At 37.4% G+C, this 16,532-nt stretch overlaps 1 protein-coding gene across 27 annotated transcripts in view; it reads right to left on the bottom strand.

Moving 5' to 3' along the window:
• Window positions 1-16,532, bottom strand: part of ADGRL3 (adhesion G protein-coupled receptor L3) — a 988,077-nt gene that overhangs the window by 412,200 nt on the left and 559,345 nt on the right. For all 27 annotated transcript variants that reach the window (XM_055139571.1, XM_055139575.1, XM_055139572.1 and 24 more), the window contains one exon: window positions 184-264. In XM_055139571.1, the coding sequence (XP_054995546.1) occupies window positions 184-264 (81 nt within the window). The remainder of the gene's footprint in view (window positions 1-183; window positions 265-16,532) is intronic.

Below are 16,532 nucleotides of genomic sequence, written 5' to 3'. Positions count from 1 at the left end.
TCTCGGGACACATATTTTGTGTTTTATTTTGTGAGTAAGTTATTTTTTAGGTCCTCCCACTTGTTTTCTCTGTGACCACATACAACCCCCTAATTATTAAAATAGGTATGCAAGATATATACTTACAATCACCTTTAATTAAATTAATAGTTATCAAAGCATGCATAGCATCCTTTTTCTCACCTCTAACTGGGGGTCTTTCCAATTCGGAGTCAAGGTGAATCGGTGGAGAGATGTATGATACCTGCCCGTGATGCACCTGCCCTGTGGACACACAAAAAGGAGAGGTTACAAAGGCATCAGAGTTCAACACTTTTATTCTTTGGTCTTAAGATGTAGCTGTATGTCTTCCCACTCTATACTAATGATCACTGCATAGTGTAGGCCGACCTACTCAAACATGAAGATAGCATGCCATCCAACTATAACCAAATAAATCAATGCTTATTTAACGGTGTTTTTGATATATTACAAACTAATTGAGCAGTGAATACCTGGAAAATGTAAGTTCTCTTTTGATATGATTAAATGAGGCATATAGTAAACAATTTATCAATCTACCCAATGTTTTGAAACACTCATTTTCCACTTCTGCAATGATCTTATTGCAGATCAGCCCTAATAAAAGCCTGCGTACTTGCCCAGTTTCAGATGATACTCTGAATAGAACACACTGAGATATATTTAAAACTCTAATTAACATATTTTTCACTATGATTCACTTCCATTATTTGAATAGAACACTGCTCCCAACTACCTGTATTTGTTGGAAAAAAACAGAAACTGATCTCCATATAAAAGTGGGTGCATGAATTTATGAATTTATTCTCTTCTTCACAAAACATTCTACATTGTCTCATATATGTGTCATATACATACAATATATTTGCTAGTCAGTTTCTTTCCTATGTCATATCTTAAAGTGGAAAAGGCCATGATGCAGTTTGAAAAAAAATAATGCTAGCTTTAATACAACATTTTTTTTGTGTGCTCAAAGTAGTGATGGTTTGCATACTAGCTAATCCAGTAAGCAATTAAGATCTTGAGAAAGAAAGCTCATTACAGAGTCAGTTTAATTTTTAAAGCGACTTTATGTAAAGAAGGTTTGGGTAGCAGTGGAGGGCTTACCACTTTCTTTCTGTAATGGGAATATGCAGTTATATTTTAAACATTTACTATAGCAATTTACAGGGTTGTTAATCTCTTTTCCTAAACAAGGAAAGTTAATGACACATAGATTATGATAACAGTTAGAGTAACCTTCCCGTTTCAAGTAATATTCGACTTGTAATAGAGTCTGCTGATTTCTCTTTGGAGGCACATTTCAAATAATTAATATGGCTCCCTGTTGATAAAAGCTGCTGTTGCTCCCAGCATTTTTCCAGCTAACAGCAGACAGTGGAGAGGCTGTAATATACAGAGCCCCTCATAATGGTAAGTAAGAATATTGTGCATTCACTGGCTATGTTTCAGTGGAATACTAAAGGCGCTATTATAAAAGGAATAGAACAGTGATTGTACGCTATTAGCAGTCTATGTTTAATAAAGCTTATTAGAAACTTTAGCTTATCTTAATGATAAAAAACACCTGATGTTTACCAAGGCTGTTCATTTGGTTGCAAAAACATTTTTACTTTTATGTTTCTATGCGAATTGGTTTGCAACATTATCAATCAGGTATAAGAAAATACAGAATCATTCCTTTTATGTTTGTTCAAAATAACCTCAGCCTATAAAATAATATTGATTTCATATCCAGTAAAAATATATGGCTTTGCCACATATGATAACCACAATGCATACATCTTTCATCTCCCGTTAGACAACCACCGTCCCATAAGGACTTAAAGGTGGCTACTATATTAACATTTATATATTTTTAAGTGAAAGGAACAAGCAAAAGGGGTTAAGTAACTTGCACCCTTGTATGTAGATATTAAGTAATAAATTGATAGTAATTTTGATTCTAATCTCAAGTGTTTCCATCTAGATAATAAATGATTTTTTTCAAAGAAGTTGATAAGACACTAAAATCTAGATTTAGTGCATAGAGTTTAGTGATAAACTTGACTCTTTTAGTAATTCAGAAGTAACTGCTTCAGACTATGACTTCTAATATTCAGGTCAAAGGAAACGCTCTGGTGAAATAAAATATTTACTTCTCTTTGTGACATATCATGAAACTCCAAAAAGAAAAGGCATCATGGGTTTTATAATATCACAGTATGTCTATGCTTACAGGGTTGAAGATACCAAAGAGCATGTGGAATGGGAGCCAGAGATTATTAATAACTAAAGTCCTGACTTGGATTTCTGTAACTCTCATTGTTTTGCTAAGGAAACTGGAGCAGGCCGTGTAGCAAAGAAAACATCGGTGGAAGGAATCGCCTGCGACCCTGTCTTCCAGGAGGGTCAATAATTCAGTTACAGCTTCTCAGTTTTGTGACTGAGATTCAGATATAGGAATGGAATCTAGAAATTATGAAATCTGAATTTATTGACTGCTCACCAAATGCTTGAAAAGATTGTGCTCTACTTTCAAATCTGTATTTCATGTTTATTCCCATAAAACCAAAACATAGGTAATACAAAGATTGTCAGGGAGAACTTTTCAGTCTTTTTTTTTTTGTTTGTTTTTGTTTTTTGCTTTTTGGGTCACACCCGGAAATGTTCAGGGCTTACTCCTGACTCTGCACTCAGGAATTACTCCTGGCGGTGCTTGGGGTACCATATGGGATGCTGGGAATCGATCCTGGGTTGGCCCCGTGCAAGGCAAACGCTCTACCCACTGTGCTATCGCTCCAGCCCAAAACTTTTCAGGCTTAATCAGGGAAATCACATCAGAGCATTGGGACTGGTTGTTTAAAATATAACCCATAAACTCTTTTTTTTTTTCTTTTTGGGTCACACCCAGCAATGCACAGGGGTTATTCCTGGGACATGCACTCAGGAATTACGCCTGGCGGTGCTCGGGGACCATATGGGGTGCTGGGAATTGAACCCGGGTTGGCTGCATGCAAGGCAAACGCCCTACCTGCTGTGCTATGGCTCCAGCCCTGGAAACCCATAAACTCTTAAAGCTACATTCACCTCATTGAGAATTAATGCAAATTAATAACGATAACAAGACATTCTGATTGAAATTGCATATAGCTTCACAAATTTAACTTTTAGATTTCATGGGCAGTGATGTTCAACAACAAATGTCATTTTTACAAAACGGCATTTGTTGTCATTTTAAGAGGTTAAAAAACTTAGAGAGGTTAAAAGGTCAAAGATGGATTTCACTCATTTGGAGTACATACTCTACATGATGAGGTCCCAAGTTTGATCCTTTCATCAAGTTTGACCATTATGATTAGCCTCGGTGGCCCTCAGCACTACTGAGCCATCAGGTCAGCACTACTGGTTCACTATCCCAAGTAGCACTGGGAGGAGACCTGGCGCCACTGAGCAGCACAAGGGAGACCCCCCCCACCATGAAGAAAATAAAATCAAAATGCTCAGCTAAAAAAATACAAACATGCTTTTTTCAAAACTTCATCAAAATACTCTTAGCGAGAACATGTGTGCTCTATTAATCACATTCCCTCTGTTCTTCTGATTTATACATGAATTGATGAGTTCTTATAGGTTTAATACATAAATAGGTGATATGCTATTCCTATTTTTGCTTCTATTTCTAACTAAAGTTAGATCTATCTATCTATCAATCTATCTATTATCTATCTATCTATCTATCTATCTATCTATCTATCTATCTATCTATCTGTATATATATGGAAGGAGGGAGAAATTTGGGTCACACCACGCAGTACTCAGGACTATTACTGGCTCTGTTCTCAGGAGTGATCCTGACAGCGCTGGTGTCTTCTATAGTGTCAGTGTCTTCTATAGTGTCAATGTCAAAGCCAGGGTTAGTAGCATACATGCAAGGCAAGCATTTTTAACTTTGTACTATTGTCACTGGTGGCAATTTTCCATTATTTTTCTTTTCTTTTTGGGCTACACCCAGCAAAGCTCAGGGATTTTTCCTGGAACTCAGGAATTACTCCTGGCAGTGCTTGGGGAACCAGATGGGATGCTGGGGATGGAACCTGGGTTGGCCATGTGCAAGGTAAATGCCTTACCTGCTGTATTATTGCTCTGGCCCCTCCACTTTTTTTTTTAAAGTAGAAAATTATATAGATATTTTGATTTAAATTGCATTCATTAGCTTTGGGGAATGGATATTTTAAAATTTTCAATGTTATTTAATGAATATTTACTGAATTAATTTTAATCAATGCATGTGAGCTAATTTTTGGGTTTCCCATAATTTGGTTTGTAAGAATATTTCACTGTTTATCTGAAGTCCTACTTATGTTTTTAATTTTGGGGCCCCGCCCAGCCGTACTCTGGCTCGGTGGATAGGAGTCACTCCTGTCAATGAACAGGGGACATATGCCTGTTAGGGATGGAATAGGTTTGGTCACATGAAAGGCGAGTGTCTTAATTGCACGACTAACTCTCAAAGCCCTAGAATATTCTATTTTTCCCATTTTAATTAAATATTTATTTTTTTCAGTCCCAGGGATTGAACACATGTGAGATATGTGCCGCACCACAGAGTCACATACCTGACCCCTATAATTTTCTTGATGATATTCACTGTTTTGTGTGGTTATTGATAGAATTAGTTATTGACTTTCACCTTGCTAGCTTTTTAGAACAATATATATTGATAAAAACACTTTAGCTACTTTTTGTGTCCTTTGTTTCTCATATGGAATATACTTCCCATTCTACATAATCTGTACTCTTGTATTTCATTCTTTGTGCTGCAGAATTTTGAGTTTGAAGGTTGACTTTATAGGACATGAAATTTTGAAGACAGAGTTTGCTGTCTTGTTATTTATCTGTAATTTTACCTGAAGTTCTACAAAGCATTTACACAAAGTACAAAGAATGATTAATAAGATATTTGATAAAAGACATTAAAATTATAATGGGAAAGTAGCTTCACAGTTGCTTCCTAAATAATCTAAAAGATAAGTGGCAATAGAAAACAAGGTGGGTAGCTTATGGCTCATCTTTATTCATATATATCCAGGTATAATGATGCATGTGTGGAAATCTCAGATACATATATATGTGGAATACATGTATATATATATGACATTTGTATGTATATGCATGTATATATATATATACACTGCTTTAAAATTAAGATCCTTTATCCAGTTATGCAACTACCACCTTAATCAATTTGAGATTATGTTCATCTTTATAAAATAAAATTCCAGTCACTGGGAGTCACTTCTCATTTGTTACTAATCCACCCTAGCCCCGTTCACTACTCATCTACATTCTCTATACAGATTTGACTGTTATAGACATTTCATACAAAAAGAAATTATACAGATGAGTGTTTTTTGTGATAAATATTTTTCCTGTATGTCGCCTTTTGAGATAAATATCATTTTTCTTGTTTTATCCATGTCATAATATAAATCAATACCTTGTTTCTTTGTGTAAATAAGGTTCCATTGACAAGACACACTATGTCTGATTTATCCATTTATCAGCTGATGGTATCATTTCCACTTTTGACGATTATGAATGAGGCGGCAATAAAATTTCAAGTATACATTTTGGTGTGAGCATGTTTATATTTTTCTCGACTATCTGTGGAAGTGAAGAGCTAGCCACACTAACTATATGTAAACTTTTCAGAAACTGTTATCCTAATCATTAAGGGTTTTATTCTGTTTTGCAGACACAGTATGGTGGCTTTTATATTAAAAAAAAAAAAACACCTTTGGGATTATTCCCCTAAGTGCATTGTAGTGAAGTCAGGGTTGTTTATATTTTGTAGCAATTAAAACTGTGAAGTCTGGGAAGAGAACAATCTCCTTAAATTCCTTAAATGAAAATGAAAAGATAAAACAGAGGATTTAAGTTGAAAAGTTGTATAGTTCAGTAGCTGACCCTCACTGACAGAGCAAAAGAAATAATATTCTGGTCAAAAAAGGTAGCTCATCTCCTGAAATGCAAACATAGACTATCTACTGTATGATATACCAAGGATGGAGAAGTATCAAGATATAAATAAAATCTAAAGCTCTGTTAAAACCCAAAGACATAATGGACTTTGGAAAAGCCATTGTTTTTCTATCATCAATGTGTTTTTTTTTTCAACTTTCATCTCATTCTTATGTCACTGAGGAATCCTTTGCAATTTCTAGCAAAGTTCAAATTTAGAAAGGACTCCTACAACAGTAAGTATGAAAAATTTATTTTCTCTGTACTGTTAATACTTGCACATCAGGACACAGATGTATACTTTTAGAATCACAGAATTAGGAGGGAGAAAGGCATTTAATACACATCTTTGAGAGATGCTTTCTTCACAGTGAGCCTGCAGGAAACAGACCACGGCCCCGAGATTCCTGATCCGTTACATCTGCCTTAGTAAGCCTTTATTTCCTAGAGTGTGGGATAGGAATTTTTATTTGTATTGACACATTGTCGCACTGTAGCAATGTCGTCCCATTGTTCATCAAATTGCTCGAGCGGGCACCAGTAACGTCTCCATTGCGAGACTTGTTACTGTTTTTGGCATATCGAATACACCAGGGGTAGCTGGCCAGGCTCTGCCATGTGGGCAGGATACTCTTGGTAGCTTGCTGGGCTCTCCGAGAGGGATAGAGGAATCAAACTCGGGTTAGCACGTGCAAGGCAAACGCCCTACCAGCTAGAGGTAGTACAGGGACTCAAATTATACCCATGCTAGAGCCAATCAGTCAGAAGAGCTGCAGCTCGTGCGTATTGACACATAAAATTTTCCAAATTACTTATCAATAAAATTGGCACTTTCACCCCAAAAGGTCATAGCTATATACTAAAGGCAGCTTAGCATAACAAATAACATCCTGCTTGGTCGAGAGAACTCTGTGTGTTTGGAACCTGCTACTTTTTAATCATTAATCACGTTATTAGCCAGTAATCACAAAGTTGGGTAACTCCTATGAGCCTCAATTCTTCACAAGTAGAGTGGGGAGTGTAATAATACTGACCTCATAAGGATGTTTCAAAGATTTAAGCAATTTTATACATATATAGTAATATTTATAGTGTTTAATGCATTGCATTTTAGCTGCTGTTATTACTGAAACTTATTTTTCATTAAATCATATACTTGATATATGACTGTGCTTTCTAGGAATGTGGCATATATATCAACAAAACAAATTGATAATCCAAAGTCTTTTTTTTTTCTTTTTGAGTCACACCCGGTGATACTCAGGGGTTATTCCTGGCTCTGCACACAGGAATTACTCCTGGTGGTACTCAGGGGTCCATATGGGACGCTGGGGATTGAACCTGGGTCGGCCACATGCAAAGAAAATGTCTACCACTTGTACTATTGCTCTGGTCCAGATATATACACTCTGAAGTAGGCCAAGGCATTTAGCAATATTAAGAGCAAAAAAACACAAACAAACCAACAATGTTTTTATACATGGAAATGCTCTAGGCAAGAGAAGTAAATGAGGACAGGCTAAAGGGAATTTGAACTGTAGGAAATAGGTTGCAGTTTGAAATAGGGTGGCCTGGAAAGAACTAATTTGATTCAAGATCATTTGGGGTTAAAGACAAAAGGTAATAGTGAATTGTATAAAAATGCACAAAAACATAAGTATAAACAATGGTCCACGTCTAATTTTAACAATTGAGAATGAATGAATGAAATGTGTTAGTATTATGTAATACAATTCTTCTGATCCACATATTTCTAGGCACAGTATTACCACCAACAGCCTGTGACAAGAGATGAAACACAGAATCTGGACACATAATGACAAAAATGAACACAACATTTTTTTCCCTAAAATAATAACTTATTTTATGACCACAAAGTTCTCCCACTGGCTTTTCCAGTTACATTTTTTTTTTTTTGCTTTTTTGGGTCACACCTGGCGATGCACAGGGGTCACTCCTGGCTCTGCACTCATGAATTACTCCTGGCCGTGCTCAGGGGACCATATGGGATGCTGGGATTTGAATCCAGGTCGGCCACGTGCAAGGCAAACGCCCTACCCGCTGTGCTATCTCTCCAGCCCTTCCAGTTACATTTTTAATTTGAATTTTCTTTATTTTGTCTAATGAAGTGTAGTAAACAAGTTAAATGCCTGCACTGCCAGACGGCTTCACTAACTTATTTTTGTTTGCTTGCTTTAAGTTATCAACTGCTTCTCTTGATCATGTCTTCTAGTAATATGGTATTTCCCCAGATTAAAAATAACAATAGGCATCTCACTATTTTTTTGGTCCTAGGGTTTTTATAATATTGTCTTTATCTTTTACAATCTCTAGGATGAAGGTAAGTTGCATGCTATATCATCTATATGATTCGGCCACACTATACTACGGATTCTGTGTAGAAAAATTCTAAACTAAACTCCATTCAGAATGACATATTGCATTTTTTTCAGATATATCAAACATTCAAAAAAGTTACTAAGTCTCCTTCAAATTTGTTTAATTTCCTACTGAATATTGTCTCAGCTACGGATAAAAAATTCCAGCGGTCAATGTTTTGTCTGTGTTGATGGAAAATGGAGCATGGCATAGCATTATAACAGCTTGCTTTTTTGTTCTCAAATTTCAGTCTATCTATATAACCATTTGGCATTTATAAAGTCAGCTTTCAAGTAAAGATGTAAACAACAATTCAAAGTAATCATCAAAGAAAAGAATTGTAAAGTTGCCAAAGTGAGAGCTATCTTCTCATTCTGGTATTCTTTTCCCTCTTCATCTTATTACTCATACTTATTTTCTGTGAATTTAGTAAAACAGGAGGAGCAGAAAACAACTACAGCTTGACTTATTGAGGCTATAAAGCCATTGATGGAGGTACAAAGGTCACTGATGGGCTTTTTTCCCCTAGAGGATATTACTTGCCACGCGAAAAAAAAACAAAACAAAATAAAACTCAAATTCCATTTAAAACAAAAGTAACTTTTATATTGGTGTGTGTGTGTGTGTGTGTGTGTGTGTGTGTGTGTGTATTTCATTCAGCATGTTTCTTGACTCCCTTTGATGGCCAAGCTTAATGATACCATAATAAGGTGATAGCATGAGAGATTTCAGTCTATATTTAGGATTTCAGTCTATATTTAGGATTATTCATCTACAATGAAGTGTTAGAAGTCTCTTGATAGAGCAAATAAAAAAAAAATACACAGCAAGAGTACCTAACCAAGGTAAGCAAAGTGGTGGAAGAACTGTATCCGGAAAAACTGAGATTAAGAAACTATGAGCAGACTAATAAACCATGAGAGCAGCACTAAAATAAAGAATAAATAAAAAAATAAAAAATAAAAAGGACAATATGAACAGATACCAACAGATCATGTGAATAACAGAGAGAATACAAAACCATAGGTTGAATTGGGTAAAAAAAATAAAATGAGTGAGGATTATTTCAGAAATGTATTTTTCAAAGCCTGTTATACAGCAGCCTGAAAACAGTGAATTTAGGACCTTTATCGATTCATCTCTCTCCTCCCATGTCTCTGTCCCTATCCCAGAATACTTTAAAGCATAACCTATATATCATGTAAGTTTCACCTGCCAATTATTTGAGTATGTGTCTATCTCAGAGTTGTTTTAAAAGGAAATACAGAGTCTGGAGAGCTAACACAGGGGTTAAAGCACTTGGCTGAAGACAACCCTGGTTGGATGCTCAATCCTTCTAGTATCCTCTCCAAGGATTACTGAGCTCTGAGTTCAGAGCAGCCCCTGAGAACCCATGGGCATGGCCCACCCACACTAATTATTTTTAAATTTAAAACTGCAATTATGACATCAAACTTCATTATATGAGCTTAAAGGAAGTAAATGCCCAAAATTAGCAAATCTGAACTAAATAAGACCTTTTAGGCTCTAAAATGTCATTGGATCTAGTGTTAAAATTGTGTGTTGGATTGAGGAATACTTTATATGCATGATTAATTTCAGGTGTTCACAAAAGCATGACATTTATTTTTAAAATGCATCGCCTCTTTAATAAGCATGACAAATATTTGGTTGCTAGTGATAAATGTGGCACTAAGGAAGCACAAATTCAAAAATTATTCCATAAAGTGTCAGAACCTATACATTATGTTATAATAAACTGAAAAAATAAAAAAATAAAACAAAACAAAAAATCAGACAATTGATGTTTTTTGCAGTTCTAGTTTTTTAAAAATTATCCTTGAAAAGTAGACAGGAGTAAGCACATTAGAAAACCGGGGACCCTGTTATTAAAATAGCTATTTTTTCTAAGAGCCTATTACTCAGAATCATCCTGTGATGAAAATACAGTTTCCTATTTTTAAAATGCAGTAACTAAATTTTCCTAAGGTTAAGTGTGTTTTCAAAGGTTACACAGTGTTATGGGTGGAGATGAAGTTTCTAATCCAGAAACTAAGCTCTTACTATATAGCTTGCTACCTCCACATTCTATAAATATACTCATGGGATTGGGGAGAGAAGGCAAATAATATACTATAATTTCTGAAACATTAGAAATTTTCGGTTCACTGTTTCCAGGCTCCTGAAAATTAAATGTTTGCATTAGTGAAAGAGTAAGTCACAGAACAATCAAGATTCTAAAATTACTTCTTTTAGGCAATGAACAAAATATTATGTTCCACTTAAGAAAAGGGTAGATCTATTCCTCTTCTCCTAGCAGCTTTAATTTTAATGAAAATCTTTAAATAGGGCTAGGATTCCATAATACAAATCTCCTCGAGCAGTTCTGAATTCTAAAAGCTAAAAAAAGAACCTTTAAAATACATCTCCCTGACCCAGCTTGTCACCTTACACGAGTGGCTTAGGGAACACACGTCCTGTTTCTTTACTGATTCGTTACTCATTCCATTTTGCTGTTTGGTGACCAAGGGGCACACATGCTTGGTTGAGGTGCTCACATGAATTGAGGTGACATTCATACTCTCACGGTCTTGGTTTCTTTGGGACTGGGAACTCCCAAACAGCAGAATCTCCACTAGAGTTGCCCATAGCATGTGGGGCAGTCCTGAGGATCACCCCTAAAAACATGCTCTTCGTGCAAAGGCAGTGGTTCCACCAATGAATGAGCCCTGCGCACTGAGCGTTCCTGTTCTTTATCGAGATTGTATTGAGTTCTAGAAAGGCTGGACCTGTCGGCATTTTCACCAACAGTGAAGGAGCGTCCCTTTTTCCCCACATCCACGCCATCATTGGTTGCTTTTGTTCTTTTGAATGTGTGCCAGTCTCTGTGGTGTGAGATGATATCTCATTGCTGTTTTGATTGGCATCTCCCTGAAAGCTTGTAACTATCTCACGGTGATTCAATAAAATTTAAAAAAGTAAAAAAAAAAAGATTGTATTGGGTTGACATCTTGCATTCAGTAAAGCAAAGAAAAACTTTTTTCAATATTAAAGTGCTTAAGATTCAGGCCTGTAACATTGAGGATGTAAGTATTCAGAATGGGAAGCCATGACAAGTGAGATTCACAATGTGAAAATGTGGTTGATAACTCAGCAGCAGAACTGTGATGTGGGCATGAACCTAAGGGTCAATGTTTCTGTTGTGAATTAACACAGATGCAAGCCCTGTTCCTGGCCGGAACCATTGTGGGTTAGGAAATAAAGCCCCTCAGTGTTTAGCTTAGAAGTTACAGTAGGAAGTCTCTGAGAGATGACCCCTTTCCAATATCCAGAACCTATGGATGTTGTCCTTTGCATGGCAGGGGATACATTGCAGATGTGATCATGGCTGGAATGGTGAGACTGATTTATCAAATACGTTCTTGAAATCCAAAAGGTGATACTGAAATGTAAGTCGGGGTGATGAAAAATGAAAGCTGGATAAACAATTGCTGGCTTTGAAGACAGAGGTAGTGGATCAAAAACAAGGAATGATGACTGCTTCTAGAAGCTGAAAATGACAAAGAAATGTTCTTCTTCTAGCACTGTAATGAGAACTGGGTTTACCCCAGGAATCATGTGTTCAACTTCTGTCCCAAAGGAAGGGTGACATAGCACTGTAGCACAGTCATCTTGTTTGTTTGCTGATTTGCTCAAGTGGGCACCAGTAACATCACCATTGTGAGACTTGTTGTTACTGTTTTTTTTTGCATGTCAAATACGCCATGGGGAGCTTGCTAGGCTCTGCCATGCGGGCGGGATACTCTCGGTAGCTTACCAGGCTCTCTGAGAGGGACAGAGGAATCAAACCCGGGTGGGCTGCGTGCAAGGCAAACGCCCTACAGGCTGTGCTATATTACTCCAGTCCATTAAGTACCAAAGGAAGTATGACATAATAAGTATTTATTTTTTATATCTCTAAATTGGTGGTGATTTGTTCTCATAGTGATAGAAAACCAATATACAACTAACTGATACTTATGCTAATTATAGAATATTCTAGCTTTACTAAAGGTACTAATTATTTGGACAGCTAATATATCTACATGGTCCATAACCAACAGGGAAAAATGGTAGAAAATAACCTGATGTCAAGCTCTTTCTTGTGCATATTTCTGGAGTTATATTTTTTAAAACACATACATGATCACACATATATGCTGTATTTGAACTGTTGCATAATAAAAGTGCACTGATATTCTGCACTTTGCCATGCTAAATCTAAGAGATAGTGCTAGATGTTTAATCATACTTTAATAATCCAGACAGATCCTTATATAATATTATCCAGAATATTCCATGTCCCTCAATGAATATAATATGTGTTTTCACAAGAAACAGGAAATATTTTTAAGGCAATATACAAACTTGATGATTGCCAATAACTCTTAGACATACAATATATTGATGTGATATACATATTGACATTAGACTAAACAAAAGAATCAAAGGAATTCAATGATCTGCTTAGAAATGAGCTAGTTCAACTGCTACATATTTACAGAAGTGAAATAGACACAGAAAAAAATGCATACACCAAAGGTCACCTACTACTGAAGGGCTGAAGCAGATGAAAGATACTGAGCACATGAATCCTCGTTTATGTTTTTCTCTACTAAACTATCATTGTCTTTTCTGCTTAATCTTTAAAACTAAATTTATTCTTTTTTATTAATTTTGGTGGACTGGAACGATAGCACAGCAGGTAGGCTGTTTGCCTTGCAGGTGGCTGACCTGGGTTCGATTCCTCTGCCCCTCTCAGAGAGCCCGGCAAGCTATCAAGAGCATCTTATCCGCACGGCAGAGCCTGACAAGTTCCCCATGGTGTATTCGATATGCCAAAAACAGTAACAACAAGTCTCACAATGGAGACGTTACTGCTGCCTGCTTTAGCAAATTGATGAGCAATGGGATGACAGTGATACAGTGACAGTGATTATTTTTGGTGGGTAGGACTGGGTCACACTTGCAGTGCTCAGGCTTACTCCTAGCTGATTTTGAAGTTGCACTCAGGCCTGAGTCCTAGCAGGGACCATATGGGCTTCCAGGTGATTGACACCAGACCGGTGACACTTAAAGTAAATGTCCTACCTGCTGTACTATTGCTATGGTCCTAAGACTCAAATTTTTTTAGGGCAGTTTAAAATTCACAGAAAAATTAGAATTACGTAGAGTTCTGTCACATACATCCGACATTCACACAGCAAATTCTGCCTAATTTCAAGGCCACTAGCAGTCAGAGCGTTGCATTTGTTAGAACTGATAAACCATTGACACTTCATAATTATCTGAAGTCATTAACTTAATTAAGGTTCACTTTTGGTATTATAGGTTTTACGGGCTTTGGATGGGTTGGAGTGATAGCACAGCACTTGGGCGTTTGCCTTTCACGCGGCTGACCCGAGTTCGATTCCTCTGCCCCTCTCAGAGAGCCCGGCAAGCTACCGAGAGTATGGAGCCCGAGCGGCAGAGCCTGGCAAGCTACCCGTGCATATTGGATATGCCAAAAACAGTAACAATAAGTCTCTCAATGAGAGACGTTACTGGTGCCCGCTCGAACAAATAGATGAGCAACGGGATACATACAGTACAGTACAGTACAGTACGGGCTTGGATAAGTGTCCAACATAATATAAACAACACAGAGTCGAGTTTTCCTTTCAATACTATTTATTTGAAATGTACAGATTCACTTATACTCAATCTTTGTCCTACCCACCAACTCCTGAACATTCATGGATTCTTTTTTCTTTTTCTTTTTTTTGGGGGGGGGGTTGGGCGTAGGGTGGGGGGGGGAAGATCTAGCAATATTCAGGGATTGCTCCTGGTTCTGCACTCAGAAGTTACTCCTGCTGGTGCTCAAGGGACCATATGAGATGTCTGAGATCAAATTGGAGTCGGCTGGGTGCAAGGCCAGCATCCTACCTGCTACTATCACTCTGGCTCCAACATTCCTGGATTCATTCAAGCACGCCTATCAGTTGAATGCACAGATGTGAGATTAACCACATGCACAGAGGAATAACATTATATGACATGTGAACTTTTTAAAAAAGGAGTTAATTATTTGGTGAAATAATATCATTTTTATAATTAATTAATTAATTTTAATTTGTGTTTTATTGAACCACTGTGAGATACACGCAAAGCAGTTCATGATCAGGTTCCAGTCATACAATGTTCCAACATCCATTCCTCCAATGGTGTATATCTCCCACCACCAATGACCCCTTCCTGTAGCATGCTGACAATCCCTGTCCTTCAAAGGTCAAATTGATTTTTACTGTCCCCTACCAGTTGTCTGTGATCTGTTTACCCTTCACCCTTTCTCATTTAAAAAAAAAAGATAAAAAATATAGAAAGTATAGAAACTTTTTTATTTGACTAGCTAAACAGGGCTAGCTATGCTGCAATGAAAGAAAACAAAGTGTTTGTGTTATTTTGTTGCTTTATTTGTTTCCACACTTGACAATACTCAGGGGCCACTTTTGGCTCAGTGTTTAGGGGTAATTCCCGGAGTTACTCTAGACCACATGGTATTGGGGAAAGAATTTGAGTCTCCTGCAGGCAAAAATGTGCTGCAGCCTATTGAGCTATATCTCTGGCCCAGCTAACACATTTTTTTTTAATTTATTTATTTTTAATTAGAGAATCACCGTGAGGGTACAGTTACAGATTTATACACTTTTGTGCTTATACTTCCCTCATACAAAGTTTGGGAACCCATCCCTTCACCAGTGCCCATTCTCTACCACCCGTAAACCCAGTGTCCCTCCCACCCTCCCCAATCCCATCTCCCCCCCACCCCACCCTGCCACTGTGGCAAGGCATTCCCTTCTGTTTTCTCTCTCTAATTAGCTGTTGTGGTTTGCAATAAAGGTGTTGAGTGGCCGCTGTGCTCAGTCTCTAGCCCTCATTCAGCCCGCAACTCCCTTCCCCCACATGGCCTTCGACTACAATGTAGTTGGTGATCGCTTCTCTGAGTTGACCTTTCCCCGGAACGTGAGGCCAGCCTCGAAGCCATGGAGTCAACCTCCTGGTACTTATTTCTACAGTTCTTGGGTGTTAGTCTCCCACTCTGTTATTCTATATACCATAGATGCCAGCTAACACATTTTTAATAAATAGAGAGAGAGAGAGAGAGAGAGAGAGAGAGAGAGAGAGAGAGAGAAATGCCCACTCACATAGTTTACTTTGCTCTTTCATTGGTTCACAATACTTAGGCTTAGTTTAATATGTCCTTATGTTTATAAGACTCACCACACTCAGAACCAATAATCTAGTGTCATCTTTCTATTGACATGACTATTCTTTTCAGTCTTTACACTGCACAGATTCCCCTTTCTTATGGCAAACAACATTTTTTCAATGAGTCTAAGAGTTAGTTTTGTTTTCTTGCTGGCTTATTTGCCTTAGTTATTTATAATGCACACAGATAAATGCAAGAAGTAAATCCCTTCTTTCTTCCTTCCTTCCTTTCTTTCTCTTCCTTCCTTCCTTCCTTCCTTCCTTCCTTCCTTCCTTCCTTCCTTCCTTCCTTCCTTCCTTCCTTCCTTCCTTCCTTCCTTCCTTCCTTCCTTCCTTCCTTCCTTCCTTCCTTTCTCTCTCCCTAGTTCTCTCTTTCTCTCTCCATTTGGGACGCTGTGGAGAGAACCCAAGTCAGGTGTGTGGAAGGCAAGTGTCTTACCCACTGTACTATAGCTCTGGCCACCCTAAGTAAATATCTTTAACTTCTATACTTATTTCACAAATATAATCACCTCCAGTTCCATCTATTATATACTAAAAGGCATATTTCATCTTTCAATTTTTATTGCAGAGCAGTATTCAATTAAGGTGTGTGTATGTGTGTGTGTGTGTGAGTGTGTGTGTACATATGTGCATGTATCAAAGATACTGTCATCTGTAAGTGGGTATCTAGGTTGATGTCATTGTGTATTGTGCATAATGCTACTATGTACATAGGGTTGAAATATAATTTCAATTTGTGTTTTCAGGGTTCAGATAGTACATTGGCTAGGACATTTGACTTGTATGTGGACAACCTGGGTTCAATCCCTGGAATTTAGGAATGAACCCAGAATTCCCCA

Source organism: Sorex araneus, chromosome 5, assembly GCF_027595985.1.
Source record: "Sorex araneus isolate mSorAra2 chromosome 5, mSorAra2.pri, whole genome shotgun sequence".
NCBI lineage: Eukaryota > Metazoa > Chordata > Mammalia > Eulipotyphla > Soricidae > Sorex > Sorex araneus.
Note: the sequence above shows the minus strand (reverse complement) of the source record. Positions and strands in the feature narration are given on the sequence as shown.